Raw genomic sequence first — 23,387 nt, forward strand, 5'->3', positions numbered from 1 at the left:
CCACACATTTATCCAGGTACTGGTCCCCACTTTCATTTGTAAAGTGACAGCACATTGGGACTTTATGTTGTATTTTTTACTATTAAGGAAAACACAGCTTCCCCCTGTTTTGCAATGAAACTGAAAAAGGTACTTAATTATAGAAGCCTTTTCAGACGAAGATAAAATCCAGACTTTATTTTAATACCAAAACAGAGCAGCTGAAATCTATTATGTCCCCACTGAATGTCAGTACTCATAGGGGAGGAAGTGAAAGGAATTCTCTAACTAGCCTAGTTTTTTCTGCCTCTATCTCTCATATATGTGTGTGTGTGTTAAAACCCCCCACATTATTAGCTATATACTGAGGTGCTGGAACGAGACGTCCAGCCCCCATCACTTTTAAAAACCATCTTTCAACTTTGAAAGAATGCAAGATATCCTTTTTGAATGATACAACAGTCAGACATGTCAAAAGTTGTCTTTAAGGGAAGCTTGGACAGGGAGGTCAAAGTGGGATGATCAGGGCCGCTTACTGCAACATGTCTCTTGAGTGTAGCTAGGAGGCACAAGCCATTACGTATGACCTAAGGGCAGGAGCTGAAAGGCTTTTATGAAAGTTATCTGATTGGGTTCTGGATTGGCTCCAAGATACAATTTGTTTTTGCCCTCTTTCTTTGCATATTTAAATTGTATTTTTATTGATTTTTATTGAATTTTGATTTGTTTAAAGCCAGGTTCCACTGCGGAGAAAAGTGGCCAATAAATATATTAAATAAGTACTACTTCATCTGATCTTTTCCTTGAGGGTTTCCATGGTCTCCCAGAAGAGTTTGACAACCACTAACATTAGAGGTTTCCAATCTTATCAAGGGGCTAGAATCTTCCTTATGAAAAAGGCTAAAGAGTTTGAAGCTTTTGCAGTTTACATAAATGTATAACTGGGTGGAGGATACAGGAAAGGTTTATAACATTATGTATGCCTTGGGGAGTGTAGACAGAAATTTCCTCCCTCTTCCAAAGTACTGAAATGAGTGGCACCCAATGATATTGACAGACATTGTCAGTGGATAGATTCAGGACTGACAAAAGGACGTACTTTTCCCTGCAGCCGCTGTGGCCGGACCTGCCTGTCCCACATTGGTCTTGTCAGCCACCAGTGAGCCTGCAGCAAACGTGGACTATTGCACCCTTCTTAAATCTTCGTTCGCGAAGCCAAGCCGAGAGAGAGAGAGAGAGAGAGAGAGAGAGAGAGAGAGAGAAAATTAGCTTGTGGAACTCTCTGCCACAGGATATAGTCACTGGCAATAACAAAAAGAGAAATTCACGGAAGATAATCCCTTCAGTAGCTGTTAGCTGTGATTGCTAAATGTAACCCCCATATTCAGAGGCAGCATTCTTCTGAATGAGGGTTGCTGGGGAGGGAGAAGAATATGTGAAGTCTTTCACCTCTGTGACTTTGCTTATGAGACTTCTGCAGCCTCTAAGTGACCACCCTGAGAAGACTTGTTGGAGTACTTGGACTGTTAGTCTGGTGCAATGGATCACTTTTTAAGTTCTTGTACCATATGGAGTCAACACCAAGCTTTCCCTATGAACATGTAATTCTTGTGTGAGTGGCTGCCAACTCCCAAACAATTAAAGAATTACAAGATCAATTAAAACCTCATGGATAGAATTCTGAAATACTTCTGCACCTGATGAGATTCCAAACTTGAAATGCTTATAGAGAGAAATCAGACATATATCGGATTCAGGATGAAGCACTAATGGTAACCAGCACTGAGATCAAGTTTCAAGAAGAACTGTGCGCCATTCAGATCTGTAGTGATGTAATCAACAGTTGGTATAATGTCTCTCTCATTTGACAGCCTGGTTAGGTAGGCACATATCCTCACAAATCATATTTTGTCTAGTTTCTTAGGTTTTTGGACCAGTACAATTGTTGCACAGGTTATAGCAAACCATTTGACTGTGTGGTTCCCAAAAAGCTATGGTTGGCTTTTAAAGAAATGGATGTGCCACAACTTCTGAATGTTTTAATACACAACCTATACTCTGGACAAGAGGCTACGTTCGGATAGAATATGGAGAAACAGAATGGTTTCCAGTTGGCAAAGGTGACAGACAAGGATTTTTTTTTTTATTTCCCCATTTTGTTCAGTCTATACACAGAACATATCATAAGGAAAGCCAGATTAGATTTAGATGGTGGTGGAATGAAAATAGAAAATAAGCAATTTGAAATATGACGATGACACCACATTACTGGCAGAAAATAAGGAAGAATTGAAATAACTATTGATGGTTAAAGCAGAAAATGCCAAAGCATAATTACAGGTGAACATCAAGAAGACAACAGTAATGACTACTGAGGAATTATACAACTCTACGGTTGATAATGAAGAAATGAAATTGTTAAAGCTTTTCTATCCTTGGCTCAATTACCAACCAAAAGGGAGCTTGCAACTAAGAAATGAGATTGAGAATGGGAAGGGCAGCCATGAAGAAGCTAGAAAACATCTTTAAGTGTAAGGATATATGACTGATGACCAAAATCAAGCTAATTCATATTGTAGTATTTCCCATTAGAGCCCCATGGGGCAGAGTGGTAAGCTGCAGTGCTGCAGTCCAAGCTCTGCTCATTACCTGAGTTTGATCATTACCTGTGGAAGCTGGGTTCAGGTAGATGGTTGAAGGTTGACTCACCCTTCCATCCTTCCGAGGTTGGTAAAATGAGCACCCAGCTTGCTGGGGGTAAAGCATAAAAGACTGGGGAAGGCAATGGCAAACCACCCAGTAAAAAAATCTGCCAAGAAAATGTCATGATGTGACTTCACCCCATGATGTGACTTCACTTCACTTCATGTGACTTCATGACTCAGCGCTTGCACAGGGGACTACCTTTACTTTATCTTTATTTTCCATTACTATGTATGAGTGTGAAAGTTGGACAATGAAGAAAGTTGACAAGAAGAAAGTTGATTCATTTGAAATGTGGTGTTGGAGATGCACAACAATATAATTGTCAGTGGGTTATTTATGCTCAGCTATTGGAAAGGTTCCAAATGGATAAGAGACCTTATGGCTTTGAACAACATATGACTGAATATGAAATAAAATTATGCATGAACAATGAACATGTTATTGCAAAAATGTATAAACTTTTGTTGAAATATGAGACAGAAGAAGAACAGGTTAAAGACGGTATGGTAAAGTGGTCTAAAAATGTGGGATATAACCAGGCCTCATTTTGGGCAGGAGCTCACAGGAGTGGAGCTCCAGAACCTATAAATTTTATTTTGCTCTTTCTTAACCCCCCCCCCCAAAAAAAAAAATACTTGCTTCTGGGCTCCATTGTTCAAACCCACATGAGAATTTTCTGAACTCTAAGATATGACAAACTTTTTAATATCTTTCCCCACAAAAAAAAAAAGATATTGGAGAAATAACCAAAACATATAAATCAGACAGGTGGAAATCTTCATCATGCCACTGTGGCCACATAGGAAAAAGTAATTTTAAAAGTATGATGGGAGTAAGTTTTTATTTTGACAACTAGGAATAAGGCCTGTTGTGAAAGAAAATACAATGGGCTCTAGAAGGAGGATCTTGAAAATGCCCTTCCCCTGGGGCCCAATTCCTCATCAATCGGGCAGAGGAAAACATCCACTGAATACATTTTTGAACCTGCTTTTGGAAGAAACTCTAGCACCTTCTACAGAGGAATTATTAGTGTAGAGGTACCTGAAGTATCTACATCAGGATATTTGCTGTATTTCCGCTTGTGCCCTTCAGTGCCCTCCCCCAACAGATGGGCTTTTGCCAGTTTTTTAAAAAGCAGTTTTAGGTAAATGACTATAGCAATATAACAGTTACTAGTTTGTTTTTTAAAGCAAGTAAAAAGGCCACTGTTTTGTGTGCATTTGTGGGGGGGGGGCGCGGTTGAACGCGGCAGTGGTGGGGTATTCTTTAAAAAATTGCATTGGTGAGGGTGGGGACATCCAAAAAACTTCACTGTCCTGTCCACACAGTGACCAAACCCACTTGGAGTATGATCTTTCTGTAAAGTTTGCACCACTGCAGGGAAAGGAAAAACAGAATGAGGAAAACGAAATCCTGGAGGATGGAAAAAAAGAATATTGTGCTGAAGTGGGGGGAAGGCCGACATTCAAGAGTCAAGACAGAACTAAATGTCCTTGCAGAAGTAGCCTCCGTGGAGCTGGTAGTGCATTCTTTCTGTTCCAGTCTGTAGCTTCTTCTATCAGCAAACAATAAAAATGAAGAGAAGAATTGGGGGTTGGGGGGAGGAATCCACAAGAAAACCGTAGGAGTTTCCTAACTGATATGAGACAAACGGTACAGGACTGGTTGCTGCAGCATCTGAACCAGGTCATGCCCAGAACAGTCAAGGGCAAGGCTTCAAAACCTGGGTTTAGTAGTGCAGTTTGGCAGCCAGGTGGAGCCAGTCACAACAAACAAGGTAAACAGCAGAATAAGAAGCAAAAAAAAAAAAAAGTTTCAGAGAAGACTTTTAACAATTGTGTTGGAAACTGCTTTAATGCAAAAGTGTGTGTGGTGTTTGTCTGCTGGAGTGACTGCAGTGTCTTCACTTTAAAAAGGCCTACATGGTTAATGAACAAAATAATGGAAGCAGTAAAAAATAAGAAGGATTCCTTTAAGCTATGAAAGGCTAGTCCAAGTGAGGTAAATAAAATGGAACACAGGCTTTTGCAAATAAAATGCAAGTTGGTGATTAGATAGAAAAAAGGGGACTATGGGGAACACTTTGCAAATACCATAAATATGAACAATAACTTTATTTATTTATTTATTTATTATTACTTTCCATTTATCTCCTGCCCTCTCCGCAAGCGGACTCAGGGCGGCTTACAACATCACTGCATGCATGGGCCTTATTAAACCACTGCATTAATAAGGTTGTGCCTCATTAAACCACTGCATGCTGTTGAACCACTTGATTGTAAAATATTCCTCAAACTCAAAGGTGTCATTATATGCTGCATTTCTAGACCTGAAGTCAGCCTTTGACTCTATCTCTAGGACCATCCTATGGGATAAATTAAGAGCTACCAACATTGATAGATGGCTGTTATTTCTTATTCAGGCCCTTTATGATCAAACAACCATTCGGGCCAAATATTCCCATCAAGGCTATTTGACAGACCCCATTTCTACCAACAAAGGGGTTAAGCAAGGATGCCTCCTGGCCCCCTACTTATTTAACTTCTATATCAATAATTTGGTGTCGCATATAAATAAACCAGAATGCCACTCACCGAAGCTATATAGGGGGTGCTCCTTTATGCTGATGTTGCTGTTTTACTTTCAAGGACTTCCTTGGAAGAGCCTTGAAAGCTTTCGCTCAATATTGCCTGGAAAACAATCTAAAGGTAAATTATGCTAAAACCAAAGTAACGGCCTTTGGCAAAAAGACACCCAGATCACACCATTGGTACTTAAATTCTATTCCCATTGAACAAGTTTCATGCTTTAAGTACCTGGGGGTCATGTTTCAAGCTAATGGAAGAAGAACCACCAATATAAACATGATTACCTCAAATGCCAAAAGGAGTGCGGGGGCTATCCAAAAATTCTACTGGGGCAAAGGGGGTAAATGCATAATTGCAGCCCTTAGATTGTTTAAGGCTAAATCCCTCTGCCAGCTAACATTTGGTGCCCCAATCAACATCACTACAAACTACAAAAAACTGGAGAGTGTTCAATCAAAATTTTTAAGAACAGTTCTCCAGGTACTCAAGAGCATTCTGAATGCATTAATTAGAATAGAAACTGGCATGATTACAGTAGAAGCGAGGCTTTGGATTTTGGCCATCCAGTTCTGGTTGAAACTTATGTTTTTTTTCCTAAGGGTTTGATCAGTTTAATTCTGCAAGATACCTTGGTCCCAAGATAGATTAGGGCCATAGAGGACAGAATTCATTATTACGGCCTTTCCAAACAATATCTCTGTTCTCTCACTTATGATAATGCTAGGGAGATAGTGAAACAGAGAATATTGGACGTTGTCAGACAAAACAACCTCAATAGCACAACCAAATGGTGAGCTTTGACAGAACCAATCAACAGGGTGACCCCGATGCCCTACCTATACCGCTTAACAAACAATGGGCGTTTTCGCACTTACCTTAAGCCGGAGCGACGTCCCTCTTCACCGCGCAGCGTCTGCACGGTTTTCGCACTAATTGCTGTGGAGCACCTGGAAGAGCCGCAAAGTCCCGCGGCTTTTGCAGCGCAAATGTAAACCGCCAAAAAACGGTTTACATTTGCGCCGCAAAAGCCGCGGGACTTTGCGGCTCTTCCAGGTGCTCCGCAGCAATTAGTGTGAAAACTGTGCAGACGCTGCACGGTGAAGAGGGACGTCGCTCCGGCTTAAGGTAAGTGCAAAAACGCCTAATGAATACAGGAGAATGTTTACTCTTATGAGGTGGGACGTTCTACCTTCAGTGGTGGTGGAGGGGAGATAAAAAAGGTGCTGTTCCAAGAATGATTATGTCCCTGCTGCTGCAATGATGGTATCGAATCTCTAGTCCATGTCATATTTGACTGTGAGGCTTATAATGATCATCAAAAAGTACTTCCATTTTCCACGGCCATACCTTTTACCAGTAGCCAAAAATTTCAACTCCTTAAGAATCTTCTTAGTGATAGGAACCCTGAGGTTACCTACAAATTAGCAAAATTTGGCTGGCTTGCCACAAGAAAAAGAAAAACTCTAATGATTCGCTCCCTTTTGAATAATTTTACTGCTCTGCCTAGTTTCATTCTTCTCCTAGCACCTTTCTAGAAATGGGCTATCAGCAGCTATTAGGCCATCATCTAGGTTCCAGAGCCCCTTTGTCTGTCTCAGCAAAACCCATCAACCTGCTTCTGCACACATTGTCTCACAACCCCATAATATATTCATACATTGTTCCAAGGCACATCCTGACCACTTGTGCCTCAGGGTACATTTGCCCCCCCCCCCAGTAGGAATGATGAGGCAGAGACAGGTTTGGAATTAAAGGACCACTTTGTTAATTTAACAAGAATGGCAAGGGCCAACTAGTTGGTCAGGTCAAGCCAGGGGACAGTCTCTCATCCATCTCCTTGACCTGGATAAGGGTGAGCACCCAGCCCCAGGTATGAGCCAATCTAATGGCTCCCACCCAGCAGGCAGGGCCAAACTGATCCCCCCTTAATGGAGATCCACCCTCCCCAAACCATACAGCCTGGTATGTGGATTACTCCCATCATGAGGGGATCCTATACCATTGGTCTCTAGCTTCGTTCCATTGCTTCAGACCAACACAGTAACCCACCTGGATCTGGATTTAGGTAGTCAGACATCTCAAATAGCACATTAGATTGAACTGGCGAGATTCAGGTTGTAGTAAGATTTAGGCTGTGCAAGGACTAGTGCATGCAGAAATCTTCCACTGGATCTAAGCCAATAGTCTTGATCCCAGTTCAGTGGGAACAGTACTACCTCCTGAATCATACCTTTAGATCCAATGCATAAATAAATTCTAAAAAAATAATCCCACCAATCATTGCCTGTTTGAGATATTGACTAACTAAACACAATATAGAGCAAGATGGGACATATTTACAGTCTTACAATATAGCCTGGCTCTTCTTCCTTACTTTTTGAGCCCTGCTCCTATTTTGCAAAAGCAGGAACCAGCCTGTAAAATCTTGGAGAGGGAATGAATCATAGCTACAGGTATTTCCTGAGCAACGTCTAGGGAAAAGGGCAAAGATTTAAGCCTTCCTCTTTCCTTTCTAAAACAAGAGAGAAAACATGTGAGAAGTGGTGGTTATCTGAGCTCTCTCAACATGACCTGGGCAAACAAGCTAGTGCTTATATAACTGGGCTACAAACCCTATTCTTCCTTTTTTTCAGATACATGTCTTAGCTAGCTTTAGTTGTGCTTCTGGTAGGAGGAAGGAAAGAGTTAATATCCTGAGGTACTGAGGAGTGTAGGTGTGACTTCTTTCATTTCAGGGCTGTGTGCAGCAGTTGCAGAGAAAACACCTTAGAAAGTAGGTGTTATTGTATAAAAAGCTCTCTCTATAGGCGATCTTACAGAATGGCTAACCCTGAATCAAGCACTCTGGAAAAGCTGTTTGAAGAACTGGCCAATAAGGACTCAATTCTTGTGGCAAATGGAGAACAGATCTGTGAAGGGTTTGAAGGTATAGAACTGAAAAATGAAGCAGAACCTCAGTCGGAACCTGAAATAAAAGATATCTCTTGCAATGAAGTCAACTTTGCAAACAATTTCACTGTAAATGGATCTGAGCAGGAGCCACCCGGCCTCCCTGGCTTGGTAAGTGAAGGGAGCACAGAAGCTAAAGAAGAGGTTCTTTGCGATTTCTGCTTGGGTGGCAAGAACCAGGCAGTGAAGTCTTGCTTAACTTGCATGGTCAATTATTGCAAGGATCATTTGCGCCCACACTTGGAGATTGCCAGACTGAAGACCCATAAGCTCAGGGACCCACAGAAGGACATTGACATGCAGAACTGTGAGACCCACAAGAATCACCTTAGTTGGTTCTGCCACAATGACTTTGCATGTGTTTGTGAGGAGTGCCTTGCTGATGGACACCAAGGACACAAAACTGTGACATGCGCGGTAGCCAGGAAAGAAAAAGAGGTAAATGATTTATTTATATTAACTTGCTATTTCTACAAAGAGTATGTTATGGCATGTTACAAAAAAAAAAAAAATCTTGATTTCACTCGCACACTTTGTGTGTGTCATATTTGTAGGCTGAAAGTCAAAATGAAGCACAGCATTTCTGATAGATTAGATTTCAAATACATTGCTTATTCTGAAAATGTTTGTGGGGCTGAGATATTATGAAGCAGGGGCCCTCCTCTTGAAAGAAGGCTTTATCTCCTTTTATACCATGGATGACAGGCAGACCTGAGCAAGCAGAGTGGCAGACCAGACTAAGACTTGCCTGCTTTCTTTTATTAGACAGTACATTCAGCATATTAATTATCTTCACATACCTAGGGTTATTCACATAGGGTTGCCAATAGCCTGGTGAGGCCTGGAGATCCCCTGGTGTTACAACTGATCTCCAAACTACAGATATCATTCCCTGAAGTAAATGGCTGCTTTGGAGGATGCACTATAGGGCATTGTGCCCATTGAGTCCCCTCCCTTCCTGAAACTCTGCCCTCCCTTGGTTCCACTCCCAATATCCCAACCCAGAGCTGACAATCTTACAATATCCCTTAAAGGCCACAGCAGCTGTAGAATTTGCTGTATTATCAAGCAAATTGTGAGACTGCTAAGGGCAAAAATAGATCTCACCGCATCCTCCTGCCTTTCATGAGGGCACTGCTGCCATTTTCAATCCTAAAATGGGCAATAAAAATGCAATGAGGGCATGATCCTGAACTGGCCCACAGCAGAGCAGGACAAGACACTCTTGTTTTTCCCTAGGGGTCCCAACCCTCCCGACCTGGCAGGGGACCCCAGGTTTTCCAGCCTCTTCCCCTGCTCCCCCAAAAAATGGAAGCAGGGGGAGGGGGGAAACGGCGCCAAGGAGCGTGGCGAGCCCCCCTTCTCGGAGCGGGCGACACCGCTGCGCTGCCGCCTCTTCTCCGTAGCTGCTCCTCCGAGATGGGCTCAGCCTGAGCCCATCTTGGAGGAGCAGCTACGGAGAAGAGGCGGCAGCGCAGCGGCGTCGCCCGCTCCGCCTCTGATGTTAAAATCAGAGAAGGGGAGGCTGCAGGCAGGCCAGGAGCGTGGCGAGCCACGAATCTGGGTCCTTCCAGGACCCAGACTCACGGCTCGCCACGCTCCTGGCCTGCCTCCACCCTCCTTGTCACCCGCTCTGTCTGTGCTGCCCCGCTACTCACCGCTTGCAGGCAGGCAGGCAGGGAGAGGCCGAGCAGGGCCGCGGGGGCGACGGGACGATGCAGCCGCTGCTGCTGCTTTCCTGACCAGGCGCGCAAAGGTGCCCGGCGGCCCGGAGGAGGAGGGCCTTGCGTGGCCTGCTGCCGCTGGGGCGCCCGCCCGGGCCTACTGCTGGGATGCTCTGGTCCAACCTTCTGGGGCAACAGAAAAAAACTCTGCACCAGTCTATATGACAGCCCTACAAGTACTTGAAGATGGTGATCATATCACCTCTCAGTTGTCTCCTCCCCAGGCTAAACACACCCAGCTCCTTCAACCTTTCCTCATAGGACTTGGTCTCCAGACCCTTTACCATCTTCATTGCCCTCCTCTGTTCATGTTCCAGCTTGTCTATATCCTTCTTAAAATGTGGTGCCCAAAACTGGACACAATACTCTAGGTGAGGTCTAACTAGAGCAGAGTAAAGCAATATCACCAAAATCACATTTGCCTTTTTAGCTACCGCATTACACTGTTGACTCGTGGTCAGATCTTTTTCACACATACTACTCCCAAGACAAGTCTCTCCCATCCTATAACTTTGCTTTGGATTTTTTTCCTACCTAAATGCAGAACTTTACATTTATCCCTCTTAAAATTCATTGTATTTGTTTTAGCACAGTTTCCCAGCCTCTCAAGGTTATCCTGTATCCTGCCCCTGTCTTCTATTGTATTTGCAACCCCTCCCAATTTAGTATCATCTGAAAATTTAATAAGAATTCCCTCTAATCCTTCATCAAAATAATTGAAAAAAATGTTGGGGGGGAAAAACAGATTCCAGGGCAGATCCTTGAGGCACTCCTTGTCCTTGAAGAGTTGGCAAAACAGCCTTCTAAGAGAATCAACATTTCAGAGTTCCATATACATAAAATGAAGTCTCAATGTCTACAATGCGATTTGCTGATGTCTAACGCATTTCAGTGACGTGGCCCTTCATCAGGTAAGCTTGTTCCAGTCCAGGGCAACTCTTCAAATCAAAATCTATTTCTTGTTGGGATCCTGACTGATTTTTTTTTTTTTTTTTTTTTACCAACAACACAGCTTCACATAATTCAAAGTCTCAGAAAGAGGTATTCTTGTCGGGGATCCCTTCAGATTGGGTGAGGTTTCCCCTATTTAAAGAAGTGAGGTGTGTGCATGGGTTTTGGACACTGGAAGAAGGAATTTACAATAGAGGTCAATAGGATATGGTTACCATTGACTATAATTGGTAGCTGTCTAATATAAAGTTGCAGAGTTGTGGAGATAAATGATATATGGAATGGCCATCTGAAAAAAGTCTTTCCCCTGTATTTTTGTGTGTAATTTTTCTAATGCTGGTAGCTGTCTAATTATCAGAGGAACAGACTAAAATAATGAACCAATAGCTTCTGCATGACCAGTTATACATTAAAATAATTGTTTAAAATTAAAGAAAATTTTATGTCGTTCCCAACCTGAGTGTTCATCTAACAAAATGGAAACTATTATTTTATCATTATCTTCTGATTCATCTCATTTGCAGTATGAACTTCTTCAGATCCAAGCAGAATATGACTGGAAACTGAAATCAGCTGAAAATGCAATTGTCAAGCTGCAAAAGAATGCCGAGTCCATTGTGGTAAGGATTTATATTGAGATCACTGACTCAGTTGCTAGTGGTGATTGCATCAAGGCCACTCTATTGTACTATAAGGCACACACAAATGAGATATGCTACTGAGCTCCCACACCTTTTTTTCTACAAAATGACCCCTGGATGGGGGAGGAGGGAGGGAGAGGTGGAAAGAAAGCAACTTTAAATGCATTCTCCAAGCTGCCAGCTGGCTTGGAAAAATTATTTAGAAAGAGAAATGCCTTCTCCAAGCTGGCCAAGGGGACAGCAGTGGGGGCTTCGGGAGCCACACAGTATGTGTGAAAGAGCCACATGTGGTTCCTGAGCCTCAGTTTGGCCACCCTTGCTCTAGACTTTTAGGCCTCCTGCCTGTGCAAAAATAACAAAATTTTTGCATAAAGCATCAAGGATGCTGTAGAATAGGGATGTGCAAAAAAAAAAAAAAAATTCGGATTTACACGGATTCGGAAGTATACGGGGGTGTGTGGAATTTGGAATCCCCGTATACTCCTGAATACCGCATTCGGAATAGCCGCATATACGGTAGATGTGCGGCTATTTCCGAATATACGGCCCTATTATACCCTAAGGGCCATTGAAATCAATGGCAAATAGGGTATATTTGAAGCCACCTGGAGGGGAGGGGGTTTGAGGGAGAGCCCCCAAATTTGCAGGGGACCTGCAGGGGACTCTCCTCTCCAACTCCCCCAAGTCCCAAAAAGATTGGGCCAGGGGATCCCATTCCAGGGGCACCCAAAGAGGGTGCCCCTATTCCATCATTATACCCTATGGGCCATCCCTCTATCTACTCTATGAACCCTGCAGTGCAGGCCTGGAACCAATATAAACCCAGTTGTCAATGTCACTGCCACACAAAACACAATCTGCTCAAGGTCTGCAGCAAACCCAGATGCCAGCTCTCCAGCCCTGCCCCAAACAATACGGGGAGAGCTGGCCAACCACAACAAGCCTGCTGGTTCTGGGTCTCTCACCCAGGTGCCAGCTTCCCTGCCACAGAACACACAATCTACAGATGCCAGCTCTCCAGCCCTGCCCCAAACAACACGGGGAGAGCTGGCCAACCACAACAAGCCTGCTGGTTCTGGGTCTCTCACCCAGGTGCCAGCTTCCCTGCCACAGAACACACAATCTACTCTATAAAAACAAGAAAGTGACCCAGCCCACACACACCCTTGCCAACCCCCACACCAACCTGAGGTAATTTAAAAAAAACCAAAACAAAACCAGCAGAATCACAAAAGGCCAAGTGTTAAAAAAGTGGCCTTTTTACCAATAAGAAAGCTCAGGCCAAATCAGTCAACAACACCTCCCCCCCCAAAACCAGAACCAGGAAAAGGGGGACAAAAGTGGCCTTTTAAACAATGGAAATTAGTAAGAGCAGCAGCACAACACAACAGCAACAAATCAAACACTGAATACTTTTAAAACAGTAAAAAAAATAACTTTTAACAATACAGGAACTTTGCCAACCCCTCCCCCCCCCAAAAAACCCCTTCACTGATGGGGAGAGTTATAGATGAAATAGCAGAACATATATTTACTTGTACCAAAATAAATAACCTAACCAAAGCACTCTGGATTGGTTTGTTTTTAAAGAAGGTCAAATTTCAGCAGAAAACAAAGCAGGCCAAAAGAAGAGAGTTTGACTTAAGCAGCAATAGGGAACTCCAGCAGATACATTTCACTCAGCACACATACCAAGCATAATTCATAGCTTCAAAATAGACCAAAAAAAACCTCACCACCACAAAAATGCAGTGTTAATTTGAAAATTATACTGCCATCAGATTGTGCTTTAACAATAAGAAATAATGCCAACATAATACTTTCTGCATATACTCCACAACTAATTTAAGAAGATATATACAACACACAGGTAGAGGCTATCCAGCATATAACATTAGTATTGTTATCAGCTTCATTTATAGCCCACCTTCCTCACTGAGACTCAGGACAGAATACAAAAAACTAAAAGCAATTCAATCAGACAGCAAAAGCCTTTAATAAACAATGTATTAGGACTACAGTTACTGAAGTGGAGAACAATGCAAATGAATTACTTGGTAAAATATTCAAAAACAGTATAGTGCAGGGGTGGCTAAACTGTGGCTCAAGAGCCACATGTAGCTGTTTCACACATATTGTGTGGCTGTCAAAGCCCACAACACCCAGTCAGCTGACTTGGAGAAGGCATTTCTCTCTTTAAATCAAGCCTAGTCAACCAGTGGCTTGAAGAATGCATTTAAAGTTGCTTTCTTTCCACCTCTCCCTCCCCTCAGCTATTTGCCTGCCTGCCTTCCTGCTCTCAAACATCTGACATTCATGTCTTGTGGCTCTCAAACATCTGACATCTATTCTATGTGGCTCTTACATGACAAAAGTTTGGCCACCCCTTGTCTAGAGCATGGCATAAAAGTTCTGCCAAAAATGAAGCCCTTTACACCAACTTTAGTAGGAAAGAGACTCATGCAATGTTGATTCTGTTAACTTCTTCGTGAATTTCCTGCATTGTGCAGGGGGTTGGACTAGGTGACCCTGGAGGCCCTTCCAGCTCTAAGGTTCAATGATTCTATGCACTGAACTGCACACTTCACACTATGCAAAATGCACAACAGAAAACTATATGAACCTAGGGATGCCAGCCTCCAGGTGGGACCTGGGGAATCCCCTGGAATTACAGCTCATTTTTAGACTACACACTGGAGAAAACTGCTGCTTCAGAGGGAGAACCGTATGACATTATACCCTGCTGAGGTGCCTTTCCTCTCCAGGTTATGTCCCCAGATCTCTACAAGTTTCTCATCTGAAAACTTGAGGGTATAATCGTGTTTCACACATCTCCTTCCCTGAGTCATAGGCAGGAGTGGCCAACAGTAGCTCTCCAGGTGTTTTTGCCTACAACTCCCATCAGCCCCAGTCATTGGCCTTGCTGACTGGGGCTGATGGGAGTTGTAGGCAAAAAAACATCTGGAGAGCTACCGTTCGCCACACCTGTCATAGGGCGTTCCAGCCCCTCTTCTTTACAGTGCCAGTTGCTGGTTTGAACAGCTAGCATCCACTGGATGTTGTTTTGCTTTGTAATCAGTTCACAAATGTCTAGGAATCAGGCCTTGAATTCAGCAGGAGCTCTTGAACATTTTTGAGGGTTCCCCTTCCTCTTCCCCACCTACATTCCTTGTCCATTGAATAGTAGGTGCAGCTACATAACAATCCCTAGATGAGCTCCATCACCTATTTTTCTACAAAATGACCCCTGCTATTACAGGCTGCCAAAGAAGGAAGGCACAACTAGATTCACAGCAACAACAGTCCCAAAGCAATTCCATAACTGGCATAAAGAAATCTCTTAGCATCTCTGTCAGCCAAATCCAAGATGAAAAACTATTTCTTTGCATATGTCTCATGTCCACCTTTTAAACAGGCTTGTGGGCCATCAAGGACCAAACCCTGACATATTTGCATAGCTGGGAAATATTATTCACAACAGGCTCATTTTAAACATTTGTAACTATGCATGGCTCTGATATGTTGCATGACTGTACATAGCAAACTGGTTCTAAAACAGAGAAATACCTTATCCTTTCAGTTCCCCTGGAGATTAGCACAGAATAGCTCTTCTCCACTTCTGATCTTTGTAGATTGGAGATGACCTGTAATTTTGGGGAAACCCCAGCTCTCACCTGGAGGCTGGCATCTTTCCAGGATATGCTGCAGAAAGGCTTCTGTTCTTGTTTTTTTTAGCTCCTTGCTTTTCTGCTCCTTTCTCTTCTCCACCCCTCCACTGTGCAAGTCTTTCCCCCTGAAAAATCCTCTTCTGTGCCCTTTATTTTATTTTATTTTTAAATTCAAAACTGGCCCTGAAATCCTGTTGCTGGAGCCCTGTTTTGTTCAGGTCCAAACCTCTTCCCCAAGCCTACCTTTACACTCAGAAAAAAAATTACAACTTACAGTGCAGTTGGGAGAAAAGAAGCAAAAGTTTGTTTGGGAGACCATGTGTAAGGAAGCCGAGGAAGGAGGAGGAAAAGCTGAGTCTGGGAGGAGCAAGAGAGACTTTGGGAAGGAAGAAAGGTGCCAAAGTGGAACTGAGTTGGGAGGGGAGGAGCCGAGGTGGTGGTGGTGGTGGGAAGCTAGGGAACCTGTTTAAAGGAGCAGGGGAAATTTCTTGCTCCAAATGCCGCACTAGGCAGGCAAGTCCCAACTCTTCCCGATTTACTTAGCCACCCATGAGTGAGCACATAGCTCTAAATAAAAGCTCCCAAGCCTCCCAGCCTCAGTGAAGCAACGAGCCCAATAGTATCCTCCACCCCCAAGCTCCAACAGCAAAGTGAAGCCTGCCCGAAGAGCCTGCATCCCCCCCTTCCGGATTTTTGGAGAGCGGGAGAGGAGGCCGCTAATTCGGGAGTCCCCCGCCATGGTGGGGGGTTTGGGAAGCCTAATTCTGGGGATTGTATGCTGTTTCTTTCTACTGCGACTCAGGCCTCACAGGCTCACTAGGCCTCTGTCTCACAGCACAGCACAGATAATGACAACATCTTTAATCTGAGGCAACTCTATATTAAGCTTATGAGACCACTTGCATTTTGCTATTTATTATTTCACATTAAGGATGGGCACAAACCAGGAAAATGATGGTCCATGTTGGTTCATGGTTTGTTTGATTGCAAGTACCATGAATGTACACATTTTTTTCATTTTCTGAACTGGTTTGTAGTTTATTTGGTTTGTTTGGTTTGGGAAGTGGTAGAATGGCCCCACAGTGTGCTACAGATGTCAAACTTGGAGCAAACACTTCAGCTGACTTTCCTCTACCAGCTCTCCAAGTTTGGTGAGAATTGGATTTAGGGTGGCCAATTTAAAAAGGTAAAGGTATAGCCCCTCAAAACAGGTGCCCCCAGGTGGTTTGTTTGGTTTGTGTGATGTTGGGAGGTGGTGGAGCAGCTCCCCCCCCAGCGGGCTAGAGATGCCAAAGTTGTAGAAAGTCTTCAGATGACTCTTCTCTACCAGCTCTCCAAATTTGGCAAGAATTGGATTTAGGGTAGACGAGTTACAGCCCCTCAAAGCAGGTGCTCCAGGAAAGTGCTCTCTTAGGAGAGTGTTGAGCTGCTGTCATGCAAACTAGAGGCATGCTATTCACATTACTTCCCTGGGATGCCCCTTCACCTGCCTTCCATGGTGTGTGCATGGATTGGTGTGTGTGTGTGTGTGTGGGGGGGCAATCCCTGGGTCCAAAGTCCAAAGGGATGTGTGTGTTGAACATCCCCACTGCAAAATGAAAGCATCCAACTTACAGCAGACCTCCCTGGGAGCTATGCCCTCCACCTGTCCTCCAAGTTGTGGCTTTGGGCAGAAGACCCATGGGTCCAGAGCTTGCAACCACATTGTGGACATAGTTTCTGAGGATGGCTGACCCTTCTCTGGAGACCTGGGAGGTGGTCTCCTGTCCACTTCCCACTGGCAATAGGCTCCTGGAGTGGAGGGGGGGGTGACCTGCTACACTCTCCTATGGTCTGGGGGGACACAATGACATGGAGGGAAGTGTGCATCAATGGGGAGATGGTGACAGCACCAAGTCCTGAGGGAAAAACAGGTGTATGTGGGAAGGAAGTTGTCCCACCCGGCCCAGGCTGGGACTGCGTGGGGGACCCCCCCGTCCTCCCAGCTATTCCCCCCCACGACACCTGGGGAGCTCCCTGCACCGCTGCAAGCCCCTATAGCCACCCCTTTTTCTATCTGGAATGCTGAAACCCCAGCAGCACCCCGCAGCCAGCGCACTCGTCCCCGGGCTCAGGGAGTGCGGCCGGAGCAGAGCGTCAGAGGCAGCCAAGGCCAGGAGGCCGGGACAAAGCCCAGCGGCGAACAAGGGAGGGACCGGCAAGCTGAGCTGCAGCCCGACACGCTGCAGGAGCTCGGGAAGACCCAGACGCTCCCGAGAAGTCAAGCCTCAAAACGCCTCTCCTGGACGTCCGGGGTTTTGATTGGGGGTGGAGCCAGAAGGGGGTGGGACCCAGGAAGGAGAGAGAGATTAGGCAGCAGCATAAAAGTGAGGGAGGCACGAGGTCAGGGAGAAAGGTGGCAAGTGCACAGTGGGGCTGCCTCCTGAGAGAGAGAAAGGAGTCCGTGCACAGCCAGAGGGGAACGGGGGCCTGAGGTGAAGTAACCTGGCTCCCATCCCTGATTCTGAGACCTCTAGGGGGCACTCGCACCAGGCCCAAGAGGGGCAGACCTGTCAAGGGGGGTGACAGCCGCACCTGGAGACCGTGAGAGGCACCTAGGATACGACAACGTGGTGGAGGATGCGGGCACCGCCCCAGGCATAGGCCAACCCTGCCCCCATATCTCGGCCTCGCCAGGGTGGCAGTCGAGCAGAACCACGCTCCCAACCCTCGAGTCTGGGTCCAGCGACTCTTTGACGGACGAAGCAAGCGGAGGTGGGGCTGACGACCACCATGGACAGCAACTCCGCCCCCCTCGACCTGGCCCAGTTGCCTGCCGACCACTAGGTGCAGCTTCTTCGCGAGGTCACCCAGCAGCAGACGGTGGATCAACCGACCCTCGTGTGGGACCTCCATCAAGCGCTCTTGGCCTGCCCTGAGCCGGCCTGGGCAACGCCTTTTGGTTCTGGACCCCTCTGATGAAGCTGGGGGCTGAGGACAATGTGGAGGCCTACCTCGAGGCCTTTGAACGGGTGGTTGAGGCCGCTCGATGGCCCAGGGAGCAGTGAGCCTTTATTCTGTGACCCTGCTTGATGGGGGAAGCCCAAGCTGCCTTGAAGGCCCTGGAACGGACCCAGGCTGCGGACTATAAGACGCTGAAGGGGGCCATCTTGGATCGCCTGGAGATCACACCCAAGGCCCACTGCCGGAAGCTCCGCTCGTGGCTACTGACAGTGACCGTTCGACCCTGCTTGGCAATTGCGACACTCAAGGATGCCACCACCCGCTGGCTTAGCCCCACCACCGATGACGGGTGGCGCATCGTGGAGCTGGTGGTGGTGCAACAGCTGCTGCAGGTGTTGCTGCCCCGCACCAGCAAGGTCCAGGAACTCTGGGAAAACTTCCAGGCCACCAGATGGAGGGCAGCAAGCCCGGGATGGCCTGCCCTGGGAGGGTCTCCAGGAAAGACCCCAGGGATGGTCGACCAGGGAGGCCGTTCACGACCTCTGCCAGCGCGCTCCTCGCCTGGGTGGTGGGGACCCTGGGGACGTCCGGCATTACCAGGAACAGGACCATGGCCTAGGGGCCGCGAAGGAGAGAAAGAGGGTTGCCCATCACCGGAGGGGCGGCGCCCAGCGAGAGAAAGGGCCCTGCTTCACCTGCGGCCAGTGGGGGCATCTCAAACGAGAGTGTCCCCTGATGGAGTGTGACGCGGGCTGCGAAGAGACCCTGAAAACTGCAGAAGTAAAGGCTCGGCCCCCGCCCTAGACGATTCCCGTGTCCCTTGGAGGATGAAATCTGCAAGCCATGGTCAATAATGGCAGCTCGCTGTGTATGATACAGACGCACCTGGTGTCCGCACCGCTGCCCATCACTCGCACTGCCTCCATCAAGTGCATCCATGGACACGTGGAAAGGAGCCCGGTGGTGTCTGTTCCCCTGAAATATCTGGGCCGCTATTGGAGCATGCCCGTAGCCAAGGTGGCCCATCTACCCTACCCAGTCCTGCTCGGGCGGGACATTTTGTGCTTTGGGGACGTTCTGGAGGCAGCGAACCCCAGACAGCAGGGTCGGCCCGACGACATCGGCTACGATGCAGTGGCTCCGGCCATGGAGGCGGAGGAGACAGACCCAAGGGAGGGTCCATCAACCGCAGACCTTCCTGCAACCAGCGGATGGGAGGCGTGGCCTGCAAATCCACAATTCATGGAGGCCCAGGCAGAGGACGAGGATCTGGAGGCATTACAAGGGCACGAAGCTGTCCGGGACAGGGTGGTCATGGATGAACAACAGAGCCAGCATCTGCCTCGAATCATCCGGGAGGAAGGCGTATGGTTCTGAGAGGTAAAGGGGCGATTAGGCCCCGGGAAACAGCTGTTAGTCCCCCACCGCTACAGGCCGGAAGTCCTCAGGGGAGCCCAGAATCACCAGTGGGTGGGCCACCAGGGGTTGAAGAATACTCTGACCTGGGTCTTGGCCCACTTCTTTTGGCCTTCCGTGGCCCGGGAGGTCCAGGCCTACTGTCGTTCCTGCAACGTCTGCCAGCACCTAACATCCAGAGCAGAACCATAGGCCCCACTAGCCCCCTTCACCGTAGTGGGTACCCTGTTTGAGTGGGTGGCCATGGACTTCGTGGGGCCCCTGCCCCGCACCCCCTGGGGGCCCCGCTACATATTGGTCCTGATGGACTATGCCACCCGTTATCCGGAGGCCATCCCCCTGCCTACCATGAAGAGCGCTGGCATGGCCAGGACCCTAATGTACTACTCGCACGTGGGGCTGCCCCAAGAGATACTCATAGACCGGGACATGCCCTTCACGGCGGGCCTTATGCAGCAGGTGTATCAAACATTGCACATCAAGCAGCTATTCACCACCCCTGTCTACCACCCCCAAACTGATGGGTTGGTGGAGTGGAAGAACCAGACCTTGAAAGCCATGTTGAGGAAGACGGTGTATGACCACCCCATAGCCTGGGATCTCGATTTAGAACCACTGGTCTTCGCCATCCGAGAGACACCCCAAGCCTCCCTTGGGTATTCCCCGTTTGAACTGCTGTATGGGCAGCAACCCCAGGGGATCCTGGGCCTGCTGGGGGAGCAATGGGTGCAAGGCAGGGAGGGTCCAGAGGAAGCCCCGGAGGAGTACATTAAGCAGCTACGAGAACGTCTGAAGGACGTACAGCGGGAGGCCCAGGGTAACCTCGCACAGGCGCAAGAAGTCCAGTGAAAGCGATATGACAGGGGTGCTAAGGCCCGAGGTTTCCAGGTGGGGGACGGTGTCCTGGTGCACAAGGGGGTGATGGACTAGAACCAGGGAGACCCTTGGCAAGAACCCTTCCAAGTTACCTAAGTTCTGGGACCCCTGACGTATGAGGTGCAATGTGAGCCCCGCGCCCATCAAAAAAAGTCCATCCACGTGAACAACCTAAAGGCGTGGGTGCCGTGGGAGCTGGCGGAAGAGCAGGGACTCCTGGCCGAAGACCCGAGCGACCTACGGGATGGCTGCCTGCCCTGGCCGATGGTGGAGGACACCAAGGGGCACAGCCAGAGGTGAACGGGGGCCTGAGGTGAAGTAACCTGGCTCTCACCCCTGATTCTGAGACCTCTGGGGGGGGCGCTTGCACCAGGTCCAAGAGGGGCAGACCTGTCAAGGGGGGCGACGGCTGCACCTGGAGACCATGAGAGGCGCCAGGGGTACGACAGAAGTAGACATCCAAAATCCCTAGGAGAGAGCAGATGTCAAGTGTCAACACCCAGAGAGTCCATATCTCCAGTGGGTTGGGCAAGGGGGAGTGATAAGTGAGACAGGAAGGCCAGAACCAGCACCCTTAGAGGTTAAGAAAGGCCTTTTAGTGTAGATGGACTCTGGAGAGTGGAGAGTCAGATCCCCAGATAAGAGCGGCCTGGTTACAGCAAGAAGCCATCTCACAATAAAGTGGGTGAATCTGGGGGGGGGGCATTTTTTTTTGGGGGGGGGGTTAAGTAAATCAAGCTCCAGGAAAGAGCAGCTCCATCAAAACCCATCTCTCCAATAGAGTGGCCCTTGATCCAAGACACACCAAGTCCAAAATGTAGCTCTGGGAAAAAGTGAAGGAATGCAGAATCAATTTCAGCAACAAGGGTGGGTGGGAGGAGACTTGGAGAGATGACTCTTGGGGGGAGGATGGTTAAAATTCCCATTGTGAGGTATGGAGTCACATTTGAAATGGATATGATTGCGATCACAAGCTCTGAGACTTCCAGGCAGCTTGTGACGGGGGTGGGGTTTGGCCCAAAGGCCTGAGACCCCAGTCAGCTTGTGATCACGGTGATAGAGATGGTACTGGCAGGGGCAGTTCCCTGAAGGAGGATGTGGATAATGATTATACCCAAATAATGATAGGGGACCAAAACCCACATATAGGAGGTGGGCTTACGTCTTTCCAGCTGTGTATGTGGCCCTTAGGTTAAGGATTCCAACACCTGGATCATGATAGGGGACAAAACTTCATATACAGAGGAGAAGGGTTTACTTTGTCCCAGCTGGGGGTCGAGGAGTTCAACACCTGGATAATTAAAGGGGAACCAAGTCTAAATATGGAGGGAGGGGAGCTTACCTCTTCCCAGCTGGGGTGTGTGTGTGTGTGCAACCTCTTGTGTGTGTGTGTGTGCAACCTCTTGTTCACTTGGATAAAGAGAGAGGACTAAAATCCATATAAAGGAGGAGGCTTACTTCTCCCTGGCTGTGTGGGTGAGTAGCCCCTTGGTTGAAGAGACCAGCATCTGGAGGACCAAAGTCCATATGAAGGAGGGGGAGTTAAAATCTCCATGGTCAAGGAGTCCAACACCTTAAGGGTGACTAGCCCTGGCAGATAGGCCAAGAGGTGGGTGTAGCTCATACCTTTCCCATGGCCACTCACAGTACCCTACCCATCAATATAATATTGAATTCATCCACATACCCTGCCATCCCTTTCCCCACAGCTTGATGGACACCCCCCCCCCCAGCTAAGAGGCAGTGTGCTGAGACCACCTGCACTGCTCTGAGATAGCCAGTTTGCTGGATGACTAAGCGGGACAGGCCATCCTGAGGAGGACAGGTTGCTGGAGGTTTGAGCTGGTGAGGATGCTCTGAGGAGGACAGTTTGCTGGAGGTCTGAGCTGGACAGTCTGCCCTGAGGTAGACAATTTGCTGGAGGACTGAGCTGGACATGCCACCAAGAGTTAGACAGTGTGCTGGATTTCTGATCTGGACCATCTGACCTGAGATGGATAGGTTGCTGCAGATGTGAGCTGGACAGGCTGCCCTGAGGAGACAGGTTGCTGGGGGTCTGAGCTGGACAGGGCACCTACGGTAGATAGGTTGATGTAGGCCTGAGCTGGACAGTCCACCCTGAAGAAGACTGTTTGCTGGAGGTCTGAGCTAGAAAGACCATCCCATGGTTGACCTTTTACTGTAGGTCTGAGCTGGATAGGTCACCTTGAGGAAGACTGTTAGCTGGAGGTCTGAGCTGGAGAGGCCATCCCATGGTAGACATTTTACTGTAGATCTGAGCTATACAGGCCTCCCTGTGGTGGGCAGTTTGCTGGAGGACTGAGCTGGACAGGCTGCCCTGAAGAGGACAGTTTGCAGTAGGTCTGAGCTGAACAGGCTGCTCTGAGGAAGACAGGTTGCTGGAGGTCTGAACTAGACAGGCCACATTGAGGAGGACTGTTTGCTGGAGATTTGTGCTTGACAGGCCTCCCTTAGGAGGACATTTGGCTGGAGGCCTGAGCTGGCAGGCTGCTCCGAGAAGAACAGTTTGCTGGAGGTCTGAATTGGACAGGCTGCCTCAGGAGAACTAAGCTGGACAGGCCACCTTCAGGAGGACAGGTTGCCCTCAGAATTACAGTTTGCTGGAGGACTGAGCTAGACAGGCCACCTTCAGGAGGACAAGTTTCTGGAGGACTGAGCTGGACAGGCTGCTTTGAGGAGGAGTGTTTGCTGGAGGTCTGAGCTGGACTGGCTGCCCTGAGAAGGACTGGTTGCTGTAGGTCTGAGCTGGACAGGCTGCCTTGAGGAGGACAGGTTTCTGAAAGTCTGAGCTGGACAGGCCACCCTTAGGAGGGAAGTTTGCTTGAGGTCTGAATGGAGACACTGCCTGAGGTTCATTGTTTTTGGGATTAACAAATGAAAAGTATATTGTCTCACAGTACTGTGACCTTAACAATAAAATATAAA

At 47.5% G+C, this 23,387-nt stretch overlaps 1 protein-coding gene across 1 annotated transcript in view; it reads left to right on the forward strand.

Moving 5' to 3' along the window:
- The first annotated feature begins 7,966 nt into the window (after positions 1 to 7,966).
- TRIM16 (tripartite motif containing 16) overlaps positions 7,967 to 23,387 on the forward strand; it is a 32,854-nt gene continuing 17,433 nt past the window's right edge. The window contains exons 1-2 of the mRNA XM_060253120.1: positions 7,967 to 8,660; positions 11,422 to 11,517. Coding sequence (XP_060109103.1) covers positions 8,094 to 8,660; positions 11,422 to 11,517 — 663 coding nt within the window. The 5' untranslated portion in view covers positions 7,967 to 8,093. The remainder of the gene's footprint in view (positions 8,661 to 11,421; positions 11,518 to 23,387) is intronic.

The sequence above is a fragment of the Heteronotia binoei genome, chromosome 13 (assembly GCF_032191835.1).
Source record: "Heteronotia binoei isolate CCM8104 ecotype False Entrance Well chromosome 13, APGP_CSIRO_Hbin_v1, whole genome shotgun sequence".
Lineage (NCBI taxonomy): Eukaryota > Metazoa > Chordata > Lepidosauria > Squamata > Gekkonidae > Heteronotia > Heteronotia binoei.